The following is a 25,716-nucleotide window of genomic DNA, read 5'->3' as shown; positions in this document are numbered from 1 at the left end:
ACTTTATGTAAGCAGCGACCATAGTGTTTCTGTGGCTGGTTTGCTACGAAGTTGGAGAGCAGTTTAATTTCTAAAGAGAGAAGTTAGCAGTGTGATTGGTCAGAGATGAAACCATCCTGTTTCAGGGCGCAGCGGTCTCAGGAAATGTATCGCAGTGCTTGGTGGCGTCACTACAGAACCGGGTTCGATCCCAGGCTGTGTCACAACCGGCTGAGTCCCATAGGGTGGCGCACGTTTGGCCCAAGCGTTGTCCGGGTTAGGTTTGGGTTTGGGTTTGGGTTTGGAGCTTTACTTGGCTCATCGCACTCTTGCGACTCCTTGTGGCGGGCCAGGCGCCTGCAGGCTGATTTTGGTCGTCAGTTGAATGGTATTTCCTCCGACACATTGGTTCGGCCGGCTTCCGGGTTAAGCGGGCGGGTGTTAAGAAGCACGGTTTTGACGGGTCATGTTTCGGAGGACGCATGACTCGAACTTCGCCTCCCGTTGGAGAGTTGCAGTGATGAGACAAGATCGAAATTGTGGATTCAATACAGTTGAAGTCGGAAGTTTACATACACCTTAGCCAAATACATTTAAACTCAGTTTTTCACAATTCCTGACATTTAATCTTAGTAAAAAATCCCTGTCTTAGGTCAGTTAGGATCACCACTTTATTTTAAGAATGTGAAATGTCAGAATAATAGTAGAGAGAATGATTTATTTCAGCTTTTATTTCTTTCAACACATTCCCAGTGGGTCAGAAGTTTACATGCTACCAAATACTAATTGAGTGTATTGCCTTTTAAATTGTTTAACTTGGGTCAAACGTTTCGGTTAGCCTTCCACAAGCTTCCCACAATAAGTTGGGTAAATTTTGGCCCATTCCTCCTGACAGAGCTGGTGTAACTGAGTCAGGTTTATATAGGTCTCCTTGCTCGCACATGCTTTTTCAGTTCTGCCCACATTTTCTATAGGATTGAGGTCAGGGCTTTGTGGTGTTCACTCCAATACCTTGACTTTGTTGTCATTGAGCTATTTTTGCCACAACTTTGGAAGTATGCTTGGAGTCATTGATTGAAGAAACAGAGATGTTTCTTCAATATATCAACTAGGGAAAATCTTCAGATTACAAAGTTATAATTTTCCTAATTTAACTCTTCAGATATTTTAATATCTGATCAATTAGTCTTCTAATTAATCAGATATTTTAATATCTGATCAATTAGTCTTCTAATTAATGAATTATTCTTTACCTCACATTAGTCTCATTCAAAACATGGTAAATTGTTGGTTATCTGCATGAACCCAGCCTTTACTATGAATCATCCATACACCAATTGTCTTCATCATTTATTTACTAACTAACTAAATAACCATAGAAATGCAAACAACAGTTATAGTTACAAGGAAATGAGGAGGTTCCCTAGTGGGCTAAACCGATATGAAGGCTTGGTGGACAAAGGGAAGTGGGTGTGGAATAAAAAGGGCGGAAAAGACAAAAGGAGTCACTACACCGTTGATAATTGCAATCAATATATATTTACGCCCAGTGTGTCGTCGCGATCTCTGTTGGAATCGTCAGTCCTTCTGTTGGAGAGTTCGACCGAGCGTCTCTCTGCTTCCCTGAAGTCTTTTCGTGGTTAGAATGAATACTTCAGAGTACCATTCAGCAACACTAGTTGCTGACATGGTGACTATATTGTACCAGGGTTTGTTTGTTGACATCTCTTCTTTCTCCCTCTTCCCTCTGTCCTTTATCTTCTTCGCCTGCCCCTCTATTTCTTCCTCTACTCTGTCCCTCTCTCTCCAGATCCGAAGGACCCTATAGCCATCGAGCGGTTGAACCTGATGAACATGGCTAAGCTGAGTATCAAGGGTCTGATTGAGTCGGCCCTGAACCTGGGCAGAACCCTGGACTCGGACTACGCTCCGCTACAGCAGTTCTTCGTGGTCATGGAGCACTGCCTCAAACACGGACTCAAAAGTACAGAGACGTCGGCTACCTACCTATGTTATTGTTTGTTCTTGCCTCGTCCCATATCTGTTTGTGCGGTCTTGTTTCACCAAACTTGACATTGACCATAGGAGTTGGTTGCCAAAACAGATCTGGGACATGTTTGTATAGATGTAGGCTTGTTTCTCTGGTGTAACAAGAATCCTCAGTCATATCTTTGATAATAATAATTTGAGAACCGTGCTCCCAAATTATTACCAACACATCGACTGTCTTACTCATGGAAATTCTACTCTTGACCATTGCTACACGCCTTTTGGACACAGGGTATAAGGCCTTCTCTCGTCCTCCTTTCGGCAAATTCGACCATGACTCCATCTTGCTTCTCCCTGCCTATAAACAAAGACTCGAGAGGGAAGTGCTGGTGGTCAGGTCTGTGCAGCTTTCGTCCGACCAATCAGAATTCTGGCTCCATGACTGTTTTGATCACGTGGATTGAAATGTGTTCCCGGTCACCTCAGGAGATTAACATCAATGAATAAGCCGACTCTGTCACCAGATTAAATTAAAATGGCGCCGGAAGAAATGGCAGCAGTTTTACGGGGGCCCAACCAATTGTGCTATTTGGTTTTTTTTTCGCGTTATTTGTAACTTATTTTGTACATAATGTTTCTGCAACCATATTTTACGGCAAAAAAAGAGCTTCTGGATATCTGAACAGTGATCACTCACCTCGGATTAGACAAAGATGTTTTTCTTCAATAAGCAGGACGCACAGGACATTCTCCGAACACCCCACAGGGCCAACATCCCAGTTATTTGCAAGAGGAAGAGACGCGGGTACAGAGGATACCGAGCGGGATGCCTTGTTAGGACCCACAGAAGGCGAAAGCTGCCATTACCGTCAATATTACTCGCCAACGTACAATCATTGGACAATAAATTAGACGAGGTACGATCACGAATATCCTACCAACGGGACGTCAAATGTAATGTCCTATGTTTCACGGAATCGTGGCTGAATGACGACATGGATATTCAGCTAGCGGGATATACGCTGCACCGGCAAGATAGAACAGCACACGTAAGACGTCTGTGCATATTTGTAAACATCAGCTGGTGCACGAAATCTAAGGAAGTCTCTAGATTTTGCTCGCCTGAAGTAGAGTATATTGTGATAAATGGCAGGCCACACTATTTGCCTAGAGAGTTCTCAGCTATACTTTTCGTGGCTGTTTATTTACCACCACAGACAGATGCTGGCACTAAGACCGCACTCAGTCAGCTGTATAAGGAAATGAGTAAACAGGAAACCACTCACCCAGAGGCAGCGCTCCTAGTGGCCGGAGGCTTCAATTACCTCTTTTGCCAGTTGGCCTGGACCCTTTGCTGCCGACACGGAGCCCCACCGATCCATCACGACTGGTCTACCAACGTCACCGTCCGAGGGGTGTTTCTGTCCCGAAACACCGTGTTTCTGCACCAGTTAGCCTGGAGTTAGCCTCGAGCTAGGCCCATCTCCCGGCTAGCCTGAAGAAATTCATTAGATAATCCCTGGGCTTCAATACCTCTTTTGCCAATTGGCCTGGACCGTTTGCTGCCGACACGGAGCCCCGCGATCTATCACGACTAGTCTGCCAACGGGTTTCAACAGGCTCCCCCGTTGCGACGCTCCCCTGAGGCCCATCTGCTAGCCCCGGCCTGCTAGCTGTCTGAATCTCCGTGCCTCCAGCTCGCCTAGCTACTCACTGGACCCTTTGATTACTCGGCTACACATGCCTCTCCCTAATGTCGATATGCCTTGTCTATTGCTGCTTTGGTTAGTAATTTTTGTCTTATTTCACTGTAGAGCCTCCAGCCCTGCTCGAATATGCCTTAGCTAGCCCTTATGTTCCACCCCCCACACATGCGGTGACCGCACATGGCTTAAATGGTGCCTCTGGAGACAAAACCTCTCATCGTTACTCAATGCCTAGGCTTACCTCCAATGTACTCACATCCTACCATACCCTTGTCTGTACATTATGCCTTGAATCTATCCTTCCGCGCCCAGAAACCTGCCCCCTTTACTCTCTGTTCAGAACGCACTAGACGACCAGTTCTTATAGCCTTTAGCCGTTCCCTTATCCTACTCCTACTTTGTTCCTCTGGTGATGTAGAGGTTAACCCAGGCCCTGCAGCCCCCAGCATCACTTCCATTCCCCAGGCGCTCTCATTTGTTGACTTCTGTAACCGTAAAAGCATTGGTTTCTTGCATGTTAACATCAGAAGCCTCCTCCCTAAGTTTGTTTTATTCACTGCTTTAGCACACTCCACCAACCCAAGGACATGTCCTTGCCGTGTCTGAATCCTGGCTTAGGAAGGCCACCAAAAATCATGACATTTCCATCCCTAACTATAACATTTTCCGTCAAGATAGAACTGCCAAAGGGGGCGGAGTTGCAATCTACTGCAGAGATAGCCTGCAGAGTTCTGTCATACTATCCAGGTCTGTGCCCAAACAATTCAAGCTTCTACTTTTAAAAATCCACCTTTCCAGAAATAAGTCTCTCACCGTTGCCGCTTGTTATAGACCCCCTTCAGCTCTCAGCTGTGCCCTGGACACCATATGTGAATTGATTGCCCCCCATCTATCTTCAGAGTTCGTTCTGTTGGGTGACCTAAACTGGGACATGCTTAATACCCCGGCCGTCCTACAATCTAACCTAGTCGTCCTACAATCTAAGCTCAATCTCACACAAATTATCAAGGAACCTACCAGGTACAACCCAAAATCTGTAACCATGGGCACCCTCATAGATATCATCCTGACCAACTTGCCCTCTAAATACATCTCTGCTGTCTTCAACCAGGATCTCAGCGATCACTGCCTCATTGCCTGCGTGCGTAATGGGTCCACGGTCAATTGACCATCACTGTCAAACGCTCCCTAAAACACTTCAGCGAGCAGGCCTTTCTAATCGACCTGGCCCGGGTATCCTGGAAGGATATTGACCTCATCCCGTCAGTTGAGGATGCCTGGTTATTCTTTTAAAAGTACTTTCCTCTCCATCTTAAATAAGCCACGTTCAAAAAAATGTAGAACTAAGAACAGATAAACAGCCCTTGGTTCACCCCAGACTTCACTGCCCTTCACCAGCACAAAGACATCCTGTGACAGGAACCAATATACTCAGTCAGTTAGGAAAGCTAAGGCTAGCTTTTTCAAACAGAAATTTGCTTCCTGTAGCACTAATTCCCAAACGTTTTGGGACACTGTAAATTCCATGGAGAATAAGAGCACCACATCCCAGCTGCCCACTGCACTGAGGCTAGGCGACATGGTCACTACCGATAAATCTACGATAATTGATCATTTCAATAAGCATTTTTCCACGGCTGGCCATGCTTTCCACCTGGCTACCCCTACCGGTCAACAGCCATGCACCCCCCCACAGCAACCTGCCCAAGCCTCCCCTATTTCTCTTCACCCAAATCCAGATAGCTGATGTTCTGAAAGAGCTGCAAAATCTGGACCCTGTACAAATCAGCTGGGCTAGACAATCTGAACCTTCTCTGCCTAAAATTATCCACCGAAATTATTGCAACCCTAAACTAGCCTGTTCAACCTCTCTTTTGTATCGTCTGAGATCTCCAAAGATTGGAAAGCTGCCGCGTTCGGTGACACTCTAGAACCAAACTGCTACAGAATTATATCTATCCTGCCCTGCCTTTCTAAAATCTTTGAAAGCCAAGTTAATAAACAGATCACCGACCATTTTTAATCCCACCGTACCTTCTCCGCTATGCAATCTGGTTTCCGAGCCGGTCATGGGTGTACCTCAGCCACGCTCAAGGTCCTGAACGATATCATAACCGCTATAGATAGAAGACAGTACTGTGCAGCCGTCTTCATCGACCTGGCCAAGGCTTTCGACTCTGTCAATCACCGCATTATCATCGGCAGACTCCATAGCCTTGGTTTCTCAAATGACTGCCTCGCCTGGTTCACCAACTACTTCTCTGACAGAGTTCATTGTGTCAAATCGGAGGGCCTGTTGTCCGGACCTCTGCCAGTCTCTATGGGGGTGCCACAGGGTTCAATTCTCCGGCCGACTCTTTTCTCTGTATAGATCAATATTGCTCTTGCTGCTGGTGAGTCTCTGATCCACCTCTACGCAGACGACACCATTCTATATACTTCTGGCCCTTCTTTGGACACTGTGTTAACAAACCTCCAAAAGAGCTTCACTGTCATATAACACTCCTTCCGTGGCCTCCAACTGCTCTTAAATGCAAGCAAAACTAAATGCATGCTCTTCAACCGTTCGCTGCACCGATCGCTGCCGCACCTTTCCGCCTGACTACCTATCTAGGTGTCTGGTTAGACTCTAAACACTCCTTCTAGACTCACATGAAGCATCTCCAATCCAAAATTAAATCTAGACTTGGCTTCCAACAAAGCCTCCTTCACTCATGCCGCCAATCATACCCCCCGTAAAACTGATTACCAATCCTCGACTTTGGCGATGTCATTTACAAAATAGTCTCCAACACTCTACTCAGCAAATTGGATGCAGTCTATCACAGTGCCATCTGTTTTGTCACCAAAGCCCCATATATACCCACCACTGTGACCTGTATGCTCTCATTGGGTGGTCCTCACTACATATCCGTCGCCAAACCCACTGGCTCCAGGTCATCTATAAGTCTTTGCTAGGTAAAGCCCCGCCTTATCTCAGCTCACGGGTCACCATAGCAGCACCCACCCGTAGCACGTGCTCCTGCGGGTATATCTCACTGGTCATCCCCAAAGCCAATTCCTACTTTCCTTTCAGTTCTCCGCTGCCAATGATCTCTGAAGCTGGAGACTTGGAGACCCTCTCTAACTTTAAGCATCAGCTGTCAGAGCAGCTTACCGATCACTGTACCTGTACACAGCCCATCTGTAAATAGCACACCCGACTACCTCATCCCCATATTATTACTTACCCTCTTGCTCTTTTGCACCCCAGTATCTATACTTGCACATCATCATATATCACTCCAGTATTAATGCTAAATTGTAATTATTTTCACCTCTAGGGCCTATTTATTACCTCCCTACTCTTCTACATTTGCACATGCTGTACATAGATTTTTATTTTCTATTGTGTTATTGACTTGTTTTTTTTGTCGCACTGCTTTGCTTTATCTCGGCCAGGCCGCATTTGTAAATGAGAACTTGTTCTCAACCGGCCTACCTGGTTAAATAAAGGTTAAATAATAATATATTAATAAAAGTTGTGGACTTCAGGAGGAATCAGGCTGGATACTTGCTCATCAACGGGGTCTCCATGGAGACGGTCAATAACTTCAAATTCCTCAGAGAATCTGAAATGGTCTAACCACACGGACACCGTAGTGAAGGCACGACAGGGACTCTTCAATATTCTGAAGAAATGTTGCATGTCCCAGAGGGCTTTGTGTTCTACAGGATTTCCTTCGAGAGCATACTGTTGGTCTGCATCCCAGCCTGTTAAGGAAACTCAGCCGCGGACCGCAAGCTGCTTCAGAGGGTGATGCAGCCTAACACACTATTGGGTGCCCACTGCCTGCCCTGCAGGACACCTACAACACCAGGTGTCGCAGGAAGGCCAAGAAGATCATCAGGGACCCCAGCCACCAAGCCATGCCCTGTTCTCCCCTCTTCAATCACTCAGACGGGGGCAGCTCTCCCATCTTAAATCACTCAGACGGGGGCAGCAAAGGAGCATCATGGGACAAACTGGAAGGACTGGCCGTTAGTTTCTACCCTCAGACCATCAGGCTGCTGAATAGCCCCCACTAGTCAGCTACCTGCAACCCTTTCCTCCCTGCTACTCCCCCTTTACTCTGCCTCTACCCCCAATGAACATGTCATTATTCATCCCTGCTACAGTTGTTATGTGTATATAGTGTAATTATTCTGTAGTTTTATGGCCATTTGTCATTATTTCGTTTCACTAGTCCTGTATGTTGGAGCTCGGAACCCTAACCGTTTCACTGTAACCCTGCAATCACTCCTTCGTCCCTGTACATGTGACTGTTAAACACTCTGAATCTGATTATAACGATGTAAGTGTGACATTAGATTTATAACCTACTTATGCTGTACATTCAGGATGCTTAGAAGTGCCCTGTCAGGATGATCTTAGCATTGGTGTTGTGAAGTATTGTTGGCCTAACGTTTCCTCTACCTACCCCCTCAGCCAAGAAGACGTTCCTGGGGCAGAACAAGTCTTTCTGGGGGGCCTTGGAGCTGGTGGAGAAACTCACCCCTGAGGCTGGAGAGATCACTGCCAGCGTCAAAGACCTGCCAGGACTCAAGTAAGACCTTCGCCTGTCTGACGCCATCCCTAATGTCCTCTTCCCGTCTGACTGACGCCATCCCTAATGTCCTCTTCCCTTCTGACTGACGCCGTCCCTAATGTCCTCTTCCCGTCTGACTGACGCCGTCCCTAATGTCCTCTTCCCGTCTGACTGACGCCGTCCCTAATGTCCTCTTCCCGCCTGACTGACGCCGTCCCTAATGTCCTCTTCCCGTCTGACTGACGCCGTCCCTAATGTCCTCTTCCCGTCTGACTGACGCCGTCCCTAATGTCCTCTTCCCGTCTGACTGACGCCGTCCCTAATGTCCTCTTCCCTTCTGACTGACGCCGTCCCTAATGTCCTCTTCCCGTCTGACTGACGCCGTCCCTAATGTCCTCTTCCCGTCTGACTGACGCCGTCCCTAATGTCCTCTTCCCGTCTGACTGACGCCATCCCTAATGTCCTCTTCCCGTCTGACTGACGCCGTCACTAATGTCCTCTTCCCGTCTGACTGACGCCGTCCCTAATGTCCTCTTCCCGTCTGACTGAGGCCGTCCCCTAATGTCCTCTTCCCGTCTGACTGACGCCGTCCCCTAATGTCCTCTTCCCGTCTGACTGACGCCGTCCCTAATGTCCTCTTCCCGTCTGACTGACGCCGTCCCTAATGTCCTCTTCCCGTCTGACTGACGCCGTCCCTAATGTCCTCTTCCCGTCTGACTGACGCCGTCCCTAATGTCCTCTTCCCGTCTGACTGACGCCGTCCCTAATGTCCTCTTCCCGTCTGACTGACGCCGTCCCCTAATGTCCTCTTCCCGTCTGACTGACGCCGTCCCTAATGTCCTCTTCCCGTCTGACTGACGCCGTCCCCTAATGTCCTCTTCCCGTCTGACTGACGCCATCCCTAATGTCCTCTTCCCGTCTGACTGACGCCATCCCTAATGTCCTCTTCCCGTCTGACTGACGCCATCCCTAATGTCCTCTTCCCATCTGACTGACGCCGTCCCTAATGTCCTCTTCCCGTCTGACTGACGCCGTCCCTAATGTCCTCTTCCCGTCTGACTGACGCCATCCCTAATGTCCTCTTCCCGTCTGACTGACGCCGTCCCTAATGTCCTCTTCCCGCCTGACTGACGCCGTTCCTAATGTCCTCTTCCCGTCTGACTGACGCCGTCCCTAATGTCCTCTTCCCGTCTGACTGACGCCGTCCCTAATGTCCTCTTCCCGTCTGACTGACGCCGTTCCTAATGTCCTCTTCCCGTCTGACTGACGCCGTCCCTAATGTCCTCTTCCCGTCTGACTGACGCCGTTCCTAATGTCCTCTTCCCGTCTGACTGACGCCGTCCCTAATGTCCTCTTCCCGTCTGACTGACGCCGTCCCTAATGTCCTCTTCCCGTCTGACTGACGCCGTCCCTAATGTCCTCTTCCCGTCTGTCTGACGCCGTCCCTAATGTCCTCTTCCCGTCTGACTGACGCCGTCCCTAATGTCCTCTTCCCGTCTGACTGACGCCGTCCCTAATGTCCTCTTCCCGTCTGACTGACGCCGTTCCTAATGTCCTCTTCCCGTCTGACTGACGCCGTCCCTAATGTCCTCTTCCCGTCTGACTGACGCCGTTCCTAATGTCCTCTTCCCGTCTGACTGACGCCGTCCCTAATGTCCTCTTCCCGTCTGACTGACGCCGTCCCTAATGTCCTCTTCCCGTCTGACTGACGCCGTCCCCTAATGTCCTCTTCCCGTCTGACTGACGCCGTTCCTAATGTCCTCTTCCCGTCTGACTGACGCCGTCCCTAATGTCCTCTTCCCGTCTGTCTGACGCCGTCCCTAATGTCCTCTTCCCGTCTGACTGACGCCGTCCCTAATGTCCTCTTCCCGTCTGACTGACGCCGTCCCTAATGTCCTCTTCCCGTCTGACTGACGCCGTCCCTAATGTCCTCTTCCCGTCTGACTGACGCCGTCCCTAATGTCCTCTTCCCGTCTGACTGACGCCGTTCCTAATGTCCTCTTCCCGTCTGACTGACGCCGTCCCCTAATGTCCTCTTCCCGTCTGACTGACGCCGTCCCCTAATGTCCTCTTCCCATCTGACTGACGCCGTCCCCTAATGTCCTCTTCCCGTCTGACTGACGCCGTTCCTAATGTCCTCTTCCCGTCTGACTGACGCCGTCCCCTAATGTCCTCTTCCCATCTGACTGACGCCGTCCCCTAATGTCCTCTTCCCGTCTGACTGACGCCGTCCCCTAATGTCCTCTTCCCGTCTGACTGACGCCGTCCCCTAATGTCCTCTTCCCGTCTGACTGACGCCGTCCCTAATGTCCTCTTCCCATCTGACTGACGCCGTCCCCTAATGTCCTCTTCCCGTCTGACTGACGCCGTCCCCTAATGTCCTCTTCCCGTCTGACTGACGCCGTTCCTAATGTCCTCTTCCCGTCTGACTGACGCCATCCCTAATGTCCTCTTCCCGTCTGACTGACGCCGTCCCTAATGTCCTCTTCCCGTCTGACTGACGCCGTCCCTAATGTCCTCTTCCCGTCTGACTGACGCCGTTCCTAATGTCCTCTTCCCGTCTGACTGACGCCGTCCCTAATGTCCTCTTCCCGTCTGACTGACGCCGTTCCTAATGTCCTCTTCCCGTCTGACTGACGCCGTCCCTAATGTCCTCTTCCCGTCTGACTGACGCCGTCCCTAATGTCCTCTTCCCGTCTGACTGACGCCGTCCCTAATGTCCTCTTCCCGTCTGACTGACGCCGTCCCTAATGTCCTCTTCCCGTCTGACTGACGCCGTCCCTAATGTCCTCTTCCCGTCTGACTGACGCCGTCCCTAATGTCCTCTTCCCGTCTGTCTGACGCCGTCCCTAATGTCCTCTTCCCGTCTGACTGACGCCGTCCCTAATGTCCTCTTCCCGTCTGACTGACGCCGTCCCTAATGTCCTCTTCCCGTCTGACTGACGCCGTTCCTAATGTCCTCTTCCCGTCTGACTGACGCCGTCCCTAATGTCCTCTTCCCGTCTGACTGACGCCGTTCCTAATGTCCTCTTCCCGTCTGACTGACGCCGTCCCTAATGTCCTCTTCCCGTCTGACTGACGCCGTCCCTAATGTCCTCTTCCCGTCTGACTGACGCCGTCCCCTAATGTCCTCTTCCCGTCTGACTGACGCCGTTCCTAATGTCCTCTTCCCGTCTGACTGACGCCGTCCCTAATGTCCTCTTCCCGTCTGTCTGACGCCGTCCCTAATGTCCTCTTCCCGTCTGACTGACGCCGTCCCTAATGTCCTCTTCCCGTCTGTCTGACGCCGTCCCTAATGTCCTCTTCCCGTCTGACTGACGCCGTCCCTAATGTCCTCTTCCCGTCTGACTGACGCCGTTCCTAATGTCCTCTTCCCGTCTGACTGACGCCGTCCCTAATGTCCTCTTCCCGTCTGACTGACGCCGTTCCTAATGTCCTCTTCCCGTCTGACTGACGCCGTCCCTAATGTCCTCTTCCCGTCTGACTGACGCCGTCCCTAATGTCCTCTTCCCGTCTGTCTGACGCCGTCCCTAATGTCCTCTTCCCGTCTGACTGACGCCGTCCCTAATGTCCTCTTCCCGTCTGACTGACGCCGTCCCTAATGTCCTCTTCCCGTCTGACTGACGCCGTCCCTAATGTCCTCTTCCCGTCTGACTGACGCCGTTCCTAATGTCCTCTTCCCGTCTGACTGACGCCGTCCCTAATGTCCTCTTCCCGTCTGACTGACGCCGTCCCTAATGTCCTCTTCCCGTCTGACTGACGCCGTCCCCTAATGTCCTCTTCCCGTCTGACTGACGCCGTCCCTAATGTCCTCTTCCCGTCTGACTGACGCCATTCCTAATGTCCTCTTCCCGTCTGACTGACGCCGTCCCTAATGTCCTCTTCCCGTCTGACTGACGCCGTCCCTAATGTCCTCTTCCCGTCTGACTGACGCCGTCCCCTAATGTCCTCTTCCCGTCTGACTGACGCCGTCCCCTAATGTCCTCTTCCCGTCTGACTGACGCCGTCCCCTAATGTCCTCTTCCCATCTGACTGACGCCGTCCCTAATGTCCTCTTCCCGTCTGACTGACGCCGTCCCTAATGTCCTATCCTCTCTTCCCACTAAATCAAGGGTCTGAGCTCTATTGGAGAGATGCATCACCATTCCTCCGTGAGAAATGAAATCCTTTGTTTTGTTGATGGTGGTGTAAAGTGCTGTCTCAAGTGTTATTATATAGGTTTGAGGTCTGGTCCCCACAAGGATAGTAAAACCAGAAACACACAGTCTGTGGGGGGGGGGGTTCTAAACTGACATATGGACTTGTTGTAAGATGGGCATACCATGGATCATTTAAGTTTAAGACCCCTCAAGGTATAAACATTTTTGGGGGGGAATGATACATATTTGGCATTACTGCTCTTAGCCAATGAAATACGTTGAATAACAGATTCACCTCATGGAACAACAGATGGTCATGAAATCAAATGTGAAGGAAGTTTGCTGTGAAAGTGTCTGTTCTCTGAGAGATAGAAGAGAGATCAGGAAACATAATTATCCCCGTATTTTAGGCACAACTATCACCATATATACTTCCAATCAGTTTATTATAACTAGTACCAGAACCTTCACAGAACCAGTTCTGTGACGCATGGGGGGGGGGGGGGGGGGGGGGGGGTCGTAGAGCAAAGAGGATAGTCTCATCTTTCAAGAGGAGGAGCAGAGGCCAAACATAGCATAATAGGCCAAACCGTTGAAACGCTACAGACGTTTTTTGGGAGAAGACCCATTTTCAGGATCGCCGTATCTCTGCCACCTTCCACAGCAGATGCCGAAGGGCGACATCAGCGGATGCGGTGGATTGAGAGACAGCCCAGACCAAAAAAATATATTTCTCTGGCTTAAACTGACAGATTTTGTTTTGTTAATATCATGGGGGGGGGGGGGGGGGGGAATTGTAGGGTTTTGAAACTCCCTCTGCTCCTTTTGAGATCCGTCGTTGAAAGTCACTGAGATCTTCTATCCATGGTAGCCAACATAATGGGCAGCTGGGCATTTTAATACAGGAGCGTCCCAAAGCATGATGGGATGTTTTAGATGTTTAATTAACTCAGGAACCACACCTGTGTGGAAGCATCTGCGTTTAATATGCTTTGTATCCCTCGTTTACTGAAGTGTTTCCTTTATTTTGGCAGTTACCTGTGTATCTTTGCTCCCGAGTGGCGCAGCGGTCTAAGGCACTGCATCTCACTGCTAGAGGCGTCACTACAGACCCTGGTTCGAATCCAGGCTGTATCACAGCGGTCCGAGGCACTGCATCTCAGTGCTAGAGGCGTCACTACAGTCCCTGGTTCCATTCCAGGCTGTATCACAGCGGTCTAAGGCACTACATCTCAGTGCTAGAGGCGTCACTACAGACCCTGGTTCGAATCCAGGCTGTATCACAGCGGTCTAAGGCACTGCATCTCAGTGCTAGAGGCGTCACTACAGACCCTGGTTCCATTCCAGGCTGTATCACAGCGGTCCGAGGCACTACATCTCAGTGCTAGAGGCGTCACTACAGACCCTGGTTCCATTCCAGGCTGTATCACAGCGGTCCGAGGCACTACATCTCAGTGCTAAAGGCGTCACTACAGTCCCTGGTTCGAATCCAGGCGATATCAAATCCGTCCGTGATTGGGAGTCCCATAGGACGGCGCACAATTGGCCCAGCGTCGTCCGGGCTAGGCCGTCATTGTAAATAATAATTTGTTGGTAACTGACTGGTTAAATGAAGGTTCCGTTGGCGTAAGCCTCTCCACTACTAGGTGGAGTAACACTGTGTGGTCTGATGACGATGGTCGACTGACTCGCACACGGATCACTTGGTCTCTGATTGGTGTAAACATGTCACACGCTGTGTAGTTGATACATAATTGGCCTAAGCCCCTTGTTCACCAGTTCAGTTATGTGATTGGTGTAACCCGTCCGTCCGTCACCAGAACCCCGTTAGGAAGAGGGCGGGCCTGGCTGCGATTGGCCCTGATGCAGAAGAAGCTGTCAGACTACATGAAGACCATCATCAACAGGAAGGACCTGCTCAGCGAGTTCTACGAGTCCAACGCTCTCATGATGGAGGAGGAAGGAGCCGTGATCGCCGGACTGCTGGTTGGGTTGAACGTCATCGATGCTAATCTCTGTATGAAGGGAGAAGACCTGGACTCACAGGTTAGTACCATAGAATATATATGTGGCCCCCAGTACGCATTTACAGTGGCCCCCAGTACGCATTTACAGTGGCCCCCAGTACGCATTTACAGTGGCCCCCAGTACACATTTACAGTGGCCCCCAGTACACATTTACAGTGGCCCCCAGTACACATTTACAGTGGCCCCCAGTACGCATTTACAGTGGCCCCCAGTACGCATTTACAGTGGCCCCCAGTACACATTTACAGTGGCCCCAGTACACATTTACAGTGGCCCCCGGTACACATTTACAGTGGCCCCCAGTACACATTTACAGTGGCCCCCGGTACACATTTACAGTGGGCCTCAGTACACATTTACAGTGGCCCCCAGTACACATTTACAGTGGCCCCCGGTACACATTTACAGTGGCCCCCAGTACACATTTACAGTGGCCCCCAGTACACATTTACAGTACAGTTGAGCATTTAACCAGCTGCTATTGTAAATAAAGTCTCTTCTCTGTCTGACACAATGTTTTCATCACTGTGGCAGCAGTTATTCTGTTATGCTCTTCAGACAGGAAGTGGTCATACAAGTAAGTCTGTGTTGTATTTCCTGTGCAGGTCGGGGTGATAGATTTCTCCATGTATCTTAAGGATGGTCAAAGCAGCAAGACGGCAGAAGGGTGCGTTCCTCTATTAATAACGCTAGCCCCTCACCTTAGCAACGCTAGCCTCTCACCTTAGCAACGCTAGCCCCTCACCTTAGCAACGCTAGCCTCTCACCTTAGCAACGCTAGCCCCTCACCTTAGCAACGCTAGCCCCTCACCTTAGCAACGCTAGCCCCTCACCTTAGCAACGCTAGCCTCTCACCTTAGCAACGCTAGCCTCTCACCTTAGCAACGCTAGCTCCTCACCTTAACAACGCTAGCCCCTCACCTTAGCAACGCTAGCCCCTCACCTTAACAACGCTAGCCCCTCACCTTAGCAACGCTAGCCCCTCACCTTAGCAACGCTAGCCCCTCACCTTAACAACGCTAGCCCCTCACCTTAGCAACGCTAGCCCCTCACCGTAGCAACGCTAGCCTCTCACCTTAGCAACGCTAGCCCCTCACCGTAGCAACGCTAGCCTCTCACCTTAGCAACGCTAGCCCCTCACCTTAGCAACGCTAGCCCCTCACCGTAGCAACGCTAGCCTCTCACCTTAGCAACGCTAGCCCCTCACCTTAGCAACGCTAGCCTCTCACCTTAGCAACGCTAGCCCCTCACCGTAGCAACGCTAGCCTCTCACCTTAGCAACGCTAGCCCCTCACCTTAGCAACGCTAGCCTCTCACCTTAGCAACGCTAGCCCCTCACCTTAGCAACGCTAGCCCCTCACCTTAGCAACGCTAGCCCCTCACCTTAGCAACGCTAGCCCCTCACCTTAGCAACGCTAGCCCCTCACCGTAGCAACGCTAGCCCCTCACCTTAGCAACGCTAGCCCCTCACCTTAGCAACGCTAGCCTCTCACCTTAGCAACGCTAGCCCCTCACCTTAGCAACGCTAGCCTCTCACCTTAGCAACGCTAGCCCCTCACCTTAGCAACGCTAGCCTCTCACCTTAGCAACGCTAGCCCCTCACCTTAGCAACGCTAGCCCCTCACCGTAGCAACGCTAGCCTCTCACCTTAGCAACGCTAGCCCCTCACCTTAGCAACGCTAGCCTCTCACCTTAGCAACGCTAGCCTCTCACCTTAGCAACGCTAGCCTCTCACCTTAGCAACGCTAGCCCCTCACCTTAACAACGCTAGCCTCTCACCTTAGCAACGCTAGCCCCTCACCTTAGCATTGCTAGCCTCTCACCTTAGCAACGCTAGCCCCTCACCTTAGCAACGCTAGCCCCTCACCTTAGCAACGCTAGCCTCTCACCTTAGCAACGCTAGCCTCTCACCTTAGCAACGCTAGCCCCTCACCTTAGCAATGCTAGCCTCTCACTTTAGCAACGCTAGCCCCTCACCTTAGCAACGCTATCCTCTCACCTTAGCAACGCTAGCCTTTCACCTTAGCAACGCTAGCCCCTCACCTTAGCAACGCTAGCCCCTCAACTTAGCAACGTTAGCCCCTCACCTTAGCAACGCTAGCCCCTCACCTTAGCAACGCTAGCCCCTCACCTTAGCAACGCTAGCCCCTCACCTTAGCAACGCTAGCCCCTCACCTTAGCAACGCTAGCCCCTCACCTTAACAACGCTAGCCCCTCACCTTAACAACGCTAGCCCCTCACCTTAGCAACGCTAGCCCCTCACCTTAACAACGCTAGCCCCTCACCTTAGCAACGCTAGCCCCTCACCTTAACAACGCTAGCCCCTCACCTTAGCAACGCTAGCCCCTCACCTTAGCAACGCTAGCCCCTCACCTTAGCAACGCTAGCCCCTCACCTTAGCAACGCTAGCCCCTCACCTTAGCAACGCTAGCCCCTCACCTTAGCAACGCTAGCCGCTCACCTTAGCAACGCTAGCTTCTCAACTTAGCAACGCTAGCCCCTCACCTTAGCAACGCTAGCCCCTCACCTTAGCAACGCTAGCCCCTCACCTTAGCAACGCTAGCCCCTCACCTTAACAACGCTAGCCCCTCACCTTAGCAACGCTAGCCTCTCACCTTAACAACGCTAGCCCCTCACCTTAGCAACGCTAGCCCCTCACCTTAGCAACGCTAGCCCCTCACCTTAACAACGCTAGCCCCTCACCTTAACAACGCTAGCCCCTCACCTTAGCAACGCTAGCCCCTCACCTTAACAACGCTAGCCCCTCACCTTAGCAACGCTAGCCCCTCACCTTAGCAACGCTAGCCCCTCACCTTAGCAACGCTAGCCCCTCACCTTAATAACGCTAGCCCCTCACCTTAACAACGCTAGCCCCTCACCTTAGCAACGCTAGCCCCTCACCTTAATAATGCTAGCCCCTCACCTTAACAACGCTAGCCCCTCACCTTAGCAACGCTAGCCCCTCACCTTAGCAACGCTAGCCCCTCACCTTAGCAACGCTAGCCCCTCACCTTAGCAACGCTAGCCCCTCACCTTAGCAACGCTAGCCCCTCACCTTAGCAACGCTAGCCCCTCACCTTTAACCCCACTTTTATCCCGTCTTTCTCTTCAGGAAAAACACTCAATTTCTCTGCCCTAGTGTCGTGCCCTCCCAGCCCTAGTGTCGTGCCCTCGCAGCCCTAGTGTCGTGCCCTCGCAGCCCTAGTGTCGTGCCCTCGCAACCCTAGTGTCGTGCCCTCCCAGCCCTAGTGTCGTGCCCTCCCAGCCCTAGTGTCGTGCCCTCCCAGCCCTAGTGTCGTGCCCTCCCAGCCCTAGTGTCGTGCCCTCCCAGCCCTAGTGTCGTGCCCTCCCAGCCCTAGTGTCGTGCCCTCCCAGCCCTAGTGTCGTGCCCTCCCAGCCCTAGTGTCGTGCCCTCGCAACCCTAGTGTCGTGCCCTCCCAGCCCTAGTGTCGTGCCCTCGCAGCCCTAGTGTCGTGCCCTCGCAGCCCTAGTGTCGTGCCCTCGCAGCCCTAGTGTCGTGCCCTCGCAGCCCTAGTGTCGTGCCCTCGCAGTCCTAGTGTCGTGCCCTCCCAGCCCTAGTGTCGTGCCCTCGCAACCCTAGTGTCGTGCCCTCCCAGCCCTAGTGTCGTGCCCTCCCAGCCCTAGTGTCGTGCCCTCCCAGCCCTAGTGTCGTGCCCTCCCAGCCCTAGTGTCGTGCCCTCCCAGCCCTAGTGTCGTGCCCTCCCAGACCTAGTGTCGTGCCCTCCCAGACCTAGTGTCGTGCCCTCCCAGCCCTAGTGTCGTGCCCTCGCAGCCCTAGTGTCGTGCCCTCCCAGCCCTAGTGTCGTGCCCTCGCAGCCCTAGTGTCGTGCCCTCCCAGCCCTAGTGTCGTGCCCTCCCAGCCCTAGTGTCGTGCCCTCCCAGCCCTAGTGTCGTGCCCTCCCAGCCCTAGTGTCGTGCCCTCGCAACCCTAGTGTCGTGCCCTCCCAGCCCTAGTGTCGTGCCCTCCCAGCCCTAGTGTCGTGCCCTCCCAGCCCTAGTGTCGTGCCCTCCCAGCCCTAGTGTCGTGCCCTCGCAGCACTAGTGTGAGATGAGCTGTCTTTTGCTTCTAAGTCTTTCTCAATTCTCTCCCCCTCCCCCACAAGGGATGGCCAGATCACAGCCATTCTGGACCAGAAGAACTATGTTGAGGAGCTCAACAGACACCTCAGTGCTTCAGTCAACAACCTGCAGGCCAAAGTAGACGCTATGGAGAAGTCCAACACCAAGCTCACTGAAGAGGTAGGCTTATTATTTTATTTGACCACAGTTGGATTTAACATGCTATTCTACAACTGGGTTGTGTAGAGGTTGTGTAGAGGTTGTGTAGAGGTTAATAGAACGTTGTGGTCTTAATGTCAAGTGAAATGCCTTTCTTTCAAGCTCTAAACCCAACAATGCAGTAATCAATAGCTTTGGTTGTCTGAAAGTAAATCTGATATTTCTCCACTGGTGTGGAACATTTTACAGGTTTCTCTTGCAAAATAGATTTTTTTTTATCTCAATGAGACAAACCTGTATAAATAAAGCTCAAATACACTCTGACCTGGTGTGTTGTCTGTCCAGCTTGCAGTAGCCAACAACAGGATCATCACCCTACAAGAGGACGTAGAACGAGTCAAGGAGGAGAGCTCCTACCAGCTGGAGTCCAGTCGCAAGGTAAAACACAACCACTGTTCATTTGAAGTATTTAACCTTTATTTAAACTCGGCACGTCAGTTAAGAACAAATTCTTATTTACATGACGGCCTAGGAACAGTGGGTTAACTGCCTTGTTCAGGGGGGGCAGAACGACAGCTTGTCAGCTCTGGGATTCGATCTAGCAACCTATCGGTTACTGGCCCAACGCTCTAACCACTAGGCTACCTGCTGGTTACTGGCCCAACGCTCTAACCACTAGGCTACCTGCTGGTTACTGGCCCAACGCTCTAACCACTAGGCTACCTGCTGGTTACTGGCCCAATGCTCTAACCACTAGGCTACATGCTGGTTACTAGTCCAACGCTCTAACCACTAGGCTACCTGCTGGTTACTAGTCCAACGCTCTAACCACTAGGCTACCTGCTGGTTACTGGCCCAACGCTCTAACCACTAGGCTACCTGCTGGTTACTGGCCCAACACTCTAACCACTAGGCTACCTGCTGGTTACTGGCCCAACACTCCAACCACTAGGCTACCTGCTGGTTACTGACCCAACACTCTAACCACTAGGCTACCTGCTGGTTACTGGCCCAACGCTCTAACCACTAGGCTACCTGCTGGTTACTGGCCCAACACTCTGACCACTAGGCTACCTGCTGGTTACTGGCCCAACGCTCTAACCACTAGGCTACCTGCTGGTTACTGGCCCAACGCTCTAACCACTAGGCTACCTGCTGGTTACTGGCCCAACGCTCTAACCACTAGGCTACCTGCTGGTTACTGGCCCAACGCTCTAACCACTAGGCTACCTGCTGGTTACTGGCCCAACACTCTAACCACTAGGCTACCTGCTGGTTACTAGTCCAACGCTCTAACCACTAGGCTACCTGCTGGTTACTGGCCCAACGCTCTAACCACTAGGCTACCTGCTGGTTACTAGTCCAACGCTCTAACCACTAGGCTACCTGCTGGTTACTGGCCCAACGCTCTAACCACTAGACTACCTGCTGGTTACTGGCCCAACACTCTAACCACTAGGCTACATGCTGGTTACTAGTCCAACGCTCTAACCACTAGGCTACCTGCTGGTTACTGGCCCAACACTCTGACCACTAGGCTACCTGCTGGTTACTGGCCCAACGCTCTAACCACTAGGCTACCTGCTGGTTACTGGCCCAACGCTCTAACCACTAGGCTACCTGCTGGTTACTGGCCCAACACTCTAACCACTAGGCTACCTGCTGGTTACTGGCCCAACGCTCTAACCACTAGGCTACCTGCTGGTTACTGGCCCAACGCTCTAACCACTAGGCTACCTGCTGGTTACTGGCCCAACACTCCACTCTAACCACTAGGCTACCTGCTGGTTACAGTGATGTGATATTTTGACCATATTGACCAGCCTTAGTAACTAGCTAGCAAGCAATGCTAAGGAGGTTAGCAGAGCTCAAATGCTAGCTGACTAGCATTTGAGGCCAACAAACATGTTCCTCACTCCTAGGAACGTATTTCCTCCAACGTCACATGTTCTTAGCGTGTGAGGAACATAGAAAGGTGCCTCTCGCTCCCAAAACACACGTTTTCTGGAGACTGCTGATGACATCACCCACTGTGTGTGTAACCGGTAGCCTGATAGGTCCATACTGAGGAGAAATCAAACGTGTCCCTGACCACCTTCTGAACCCAATCAGACCGCAACGCGACCTGTCTATTCAATGCCATCTTCGTATTCTGATCGCAGAAGTCGCATGCCAAGTGTAGACGAGGCCTGACATGTTAGGGTGTAGTAATTGTGACGACTTCCCCAGGCGTCGCGGTCAGGGGACGGCTTGGCGGACGGCCAGGTGCTGGGGGAGGCACGCAAACAACTCAAGGAGGAAACTCAGCTACGATTGGTCAGTTTCTAATTCTCTCTCGCTTTATCTCTGAGAAATATCATATCCCTCCATCTCTCCTTAATACATCCATCTTGTATTAATCCTGGTCGACCGTGTCGTGTCTTTGGCATCATTAAACTGAAGACTTATTTATCAAATAACTCTCTGTAATTATTATTACGCGATTTAAATGGATTAATCATGTAACTGTAAATAACTAGAAAGTCGGGGGCACCAAGGAAAATATTCAGATTACAAAGTTATAATTTTCCTAATAGAACTTTCAGATATTTTAATATCTGATCATTTAGTCTTCTGATTAATGAATTATTATTTACCTCACGTTAGTCTCATTCCAAACGTCGTAAATTGTTGGTTTATCTGCACGAACCCAGTCTTCACTATGAGTCATCCATACATCAGTTGTCTTAAAATCATTTATTTACTAACTAAGTAATTCACAGAAATGCATAACACAAACAAACAAAGTAAATATGGTTACAAGAAATGAAATGGAGAATGTGCCCTAGTGGGCTAAACCGGCATGGCGGCTTGTTAGGCCAAAGGGAAGTGGGGGTCACCTGAGATGAGACACTACAGAGTTGATAATTATGACAATCCTTTGCACATGAACGCTCACTCATTCGGGAATAATTGCAATCAATATATATATTTACGCTCAGTTTGTCGTCGGAATCTCTGTTGAAAAGTTAGTTTCTGTTGGAGAGTTTGTCCGCCCTCTCTCTCTGTCGTGGTTAGAATGGATAGTTCAGAGTGACATTCATTCATGTCGTTATAGAATAGATGTTTCGGCGGTTGTCGGTCTTCGCGTTCACTGATACCGAATTCCTAGCTGCAGACTAGTAATTAATATCAAAGATTTGTTCTTATTCTGTCGGTATCGATAGTCTAAGAGTTTAACCACGTGGGATGGTTAAAATATTCAGCCATCACCTTAAACCTTATTTCACTCTGTGATAGAGGGACTGGTCTCGTCTCAACCCTTAGCCCTCTCGTTATTGAGGTAAGCTCGGTCTGGTGATAGAAAACACAGGTGGGGTTTTATTCGGAACATAGAAAAGGGCCGTCTCATGACGCCAGGTCCTGCCTGTGCCCCTGGGGGCGGGCCAATGACTTAGTGAAACTTTAAACAGAAATACAATTCTCTCACATTAACATCATTACATAGAATCTGTCATTTCACAAATAGTATCATCTTTACTCATTCATTTTGTACAACAATTAGATGTAAGCCTCATAACTGAGGCTATTGTATAAACAGAGTTATGGTAATGTGGCCGTATTGTCTCTCATGAGTTTCACAGAATCGTACCAAACGGACCAGTTCGTAGCTGGCTACTTCACCGACCGTTTATACATTCTCCATAACATGAATATTGTTCGGACCTCCAGTTCTGTGAGGTGGAAGAAGTTCCTTTGTTCTCTCGATGAAAACTCACTCTCTCTCTATACTCTGGCCATGAGGAGATCATCTCCTCCAGGAATTTACGACCTCTCTGATCACAGCAGCCTGGGTGTAGAAGACAGAGATGGTGCAGAGGTAGGGGGATGGTGCTCGCTGTGTCCAAAGAGGGCAACGTCATGACACCACCCCTCCCTTCTGTATTAACCACCCCCCCTCCCTCCTGTATTAATCTGTCTCTCTCGTGTCTCTTCTCTCTCGTGTATCTCTCTCTTGTGTCTCTCTCTCGTGTCTCTTCTCTCTCTCGTGTGTCTCTCTCGTGTCTCTTATCTCACTCGTGTCTCTCTCGTGTGTCTCTCTCGTGTGTCTCTCTTGTGTCTCTCTCTCGTGTCTCTTCTCTCTCTCGTGTGTCTCTCTCTCGTGTCTCTTCTCTCTCTCGTGTGTCTCTCTCGTGTCTCTTCTCTCACTCGTGTGTCTCTCTCGTGTGTCTCTCTCGTGTCTCTCTCTCGTCTCTTCTCTCTCTCGTGTGTCTCTCTCTTGTGTCTCTTCTCTCTCTCGTGTCTCTTCTCTCACTCGTGTGTCTCTCTCGTGTGTCTCTCTTGTGTCTCTCTCTCGTGTCTCTTCTCTCTCTCGTGTGTCTCTCTTGTGTGTCTCTTCTCTCTCTCGTGCGTCTCTCTTGTGTCTCTCTCTCGTGTCTTCTCTCTCTCGTGTGTCTCTCTCGTGTGTCTCTTCTCTCTCTCGTGTGTCTCTTTCTCGTGTCTCTCTCTCTCTCACTGTCTCTGTCACTCTCTCACTGTTTCTCTCTGTCTCTCTCTCTCTCTGTCTCTAGGATGTAGAGAAGGAGTTGGAGGTTCAGATTGGTATGAAGCAGGAGATGGAGCTGTCTATGAAGATGTTAGAGACAGATATGTGTGACAAACAGGACGCTCTGGTGGAACTACGACAACAGCTAGAAGACCTCAGGGCCCTCAACCAGCAGCTAGCACAGAAGTCCCAGGTAGGCCTAGAAACACACTGTCTTTATCATAGTGACTTGGCTCCTCTGCCCCTCCAGTATCATAGTGACTTGACTCCTCTACCCCTCCAGTATCATAGTGTATATCCCAGTGACTTGACTCCTCTGCCCCTCAAGTATCATAGTGACTTGACTCCTCTGCCCCTCCAGTATCATAGTGACTTGACTCCTCTGCCCCTCCAGTATCATAGTGACCAGTGACTTGACTCCTCTGCCCCTCCAGTATCATAGTGACTTGACTGCTCTGCCCCTCCAGTATCATAGTGACTTGACTCCTCTGCCCCTCCAGTATCATAGTGTATATCCCAGTGACTTGACTACTCTGGCCCTCCAGTATCATAGTGACTTGACTCCTCTACCCCTCCAGTATCATAGTGACTTGACTCCTCTGCCCCTCCAGTATCATAGTGACTTGACTCCTCTACCCCTCCAGTATCATAGTGACTTGACTCCTCTGCCCCTCCAGTATCATAGTGACTTGACTCCTCTGCCCCTCCAGTATCATAGTGACTTGACTCCTCTGCCCCTCCAGTATCATAGTGACTTGACTCCTCTGCCCCTCCAGTATCATAGTGACTTGACTCCTCTGCCCCTCCAGTATCATAGTGACTTGACTCCTCTGCCCCTCCAGTATCATAGTGACCAGTGACTTGACTCCTCTGACCCTCCAGTATCATAGTGACTTGACTCCTCTGCCCCTCCAGTATCATAGTGACTTGACTCCTCTGCCCCTCCAGTATCATAGTGACGTGACTCCTCTGCCCCTCCAGTATCATAGTGTATATCCCAGTGACTTGACTCCTCTGCCCCTCCAGTATCATAGTGACTTGACTGCTCTGCCCCTCCAGTATCCCAGTGACTTGACTCCTCTGCCCCTCCAGTATCATAATGACTTGACTCCTCTGCCCCTCCAGTATCATAGTGACTTGACTCCTCTGCCCCTCCAGTATCATAGTGTATATCCCAGTGACTTGACTACTCTGGCCCTCCAGTATCATAGTGACTTGACTCCTCTACCCCTCCAGTATCATAGTGACCTGACTCCTCTGCCCCTCCAGTATCATAGTGACTTGACTCCTCTACCCCTCCAGTATCATAGTGACTTGACTCCTCTGCCCCTCCAGTATCATAGTGACTTGACTCCTCTGCCCCTCCAGTATCATAGTGACTTGACTCCTCTGCCCCTCCAGTATCATAGCGACTTGACTCCTCTGCCCCTCCAGTATCATAGTGACTTGACTCCTCTGCCCCTCCAGTATCATAGTGACTTGACTCCTCTGCCCCTCCAGTATCATAGTGACCAGTGACTTGACTCCTCTGACCCTCCAGTATCATAGTGACTTGACTCCTCTGCCCCTCCAGTATCATAGTGACTTGACTCCTCTGCCTCTCCAGTATCATAGTGACTTGACTCCTCTGCCCCTCCAGTATAATATTGACTTGACTCCTCTGTCCCTCCAGTATCATAGTGACTTGACTCCTCTGCCCCTCCAGTATCATAGTGACTTGACTCCTCTGCCCCTCCAGTATCATAGTGATTTGACTCCTCTGTCCCTCCAGTATCACAGTGACTTGACTCCTCTACCTCTCCAGTATCATAGTGACTTGACTCCTCTGCCCCTCCAGTATCATAGTGTATATCCCAGTGACTTGACTCCTCTACCCCTCCAGTATCATAGTGACTTGACTCCTCTGCCCCTCCAGTATCATAGTGACTTGACTCCTCTGCCCCTCCAGTATCATAGTGACTTGACTCCTCTGTCCCTCCAGTATCATAGTGACTTGACTCCTCTGCCCCTCCAGTATCATAGTGATTTGACTCCTCTGCCCCTCCAGTATCATAATGTCTTGACTCCTCTGTCCCTCCAGTATCATAGTGACGTGACTCCTCTGTCCCTCCAGTATCATAGTGACTTGACTCCTCTGCCCCTCCAGTATCATAGTGATTTGACTCCTCTGTCCCTCCAGTATCACAGTGACTTGACTCCTCTACCTCTCCTGTATCATAGTGACTTCTCCTCTGCCCCTCCAGTATCATAGTGTATATCCCAGTGACTTGACTCCTCTACCCCTCCAGTATCATAGTGACTTGACTCCTCTGCCCCTCCAGTATCATAGTGACTTGACTCCTCTGCCCCTCCAGTATCATAGTGACTTGACTCCTCTGTCCCTCCAGTATCATAGTGACTTGACTCCTCTGCCCCTCCAGTATCATAATGACTTGACTCCTCTGCCCCTCCAGTATCATAATGACTTGACTCCTCTGCCCCTCCAGTATCATAATGACTTGACTCCTCTGCCCCTCCAGTATCAAAATGACTTGACTCTTCTG

General features: G+C 50.6%; 1 protein-coding gene across 6 annotated transcripts in view; it reads left to right on the top strand.

Moving 5' to 3' along the window:
* Positions 1–25,716, top strand: part of LOC129853033 (protein RUFY3-like) — an 80,238-nt gene that overhangs the window by 13,362 nt on the left and 41,160 nt on the right. For 4 of the 6 annotated variants that reach the window (XM_055918670.1, XM_055918672.1, XM_055918674.1 and 1 more), the window contains 8 exons: positions 1,790–1,963; positions 8,143–8,260; positions 14,202–14,427; positions 15,015–15,076; positions 18,534–18,669; positions 18,994–19,086; positions 20,878–20,964; positions 23,199–23,366. In XM_055918670.1, coding sequence (XP_055774645.1) covers positions 1,790–1,963; positions 8,143–8,260; positions 14,202–14,427; positions 15,015–15,076; positions 18,534–18,669; positions 18,994–19,086; positions 20,878–20,964; positions 23,199–23,366 — 1,064 coding nt within the window. The remainder of the gene's footprint in view (positions 1–1,789; positions 1,964–8,142; positions 8,261–14,201; positions 14,428–15,014; positions 15,077–18,533; positions 18,670–18,993; positions 19,087–20,877; positions 20,965–23,198; positions 23,367–25,716) is intronic. The other 2 variants (XM_055918673.1, XM_055918676.1) reach the window with 2 other exon arrangements.

The sequence above is a fragment of the Salvelinus fontinalis genome, chromosome 4, assembly GCF_029448725.1.
Source record: "Salvelinus fontinalis isolate EN_2023a chromosome 4, ASM2944872v1, whole genome shotgun sequence".
In the NCBI taxonomy this organism is placed as follows: Eukaryota; Metazoa; Chordata; class Actinopteri; order Salmoniformes; family Salmonidae; genus Salvelinus; species Salvelinus fontinalis.
The sequence above is the reverse complement of the archived record's forward strand: the minus strand, read 5'-3'. Positions and strand labels throughout refer to the sequence as shown.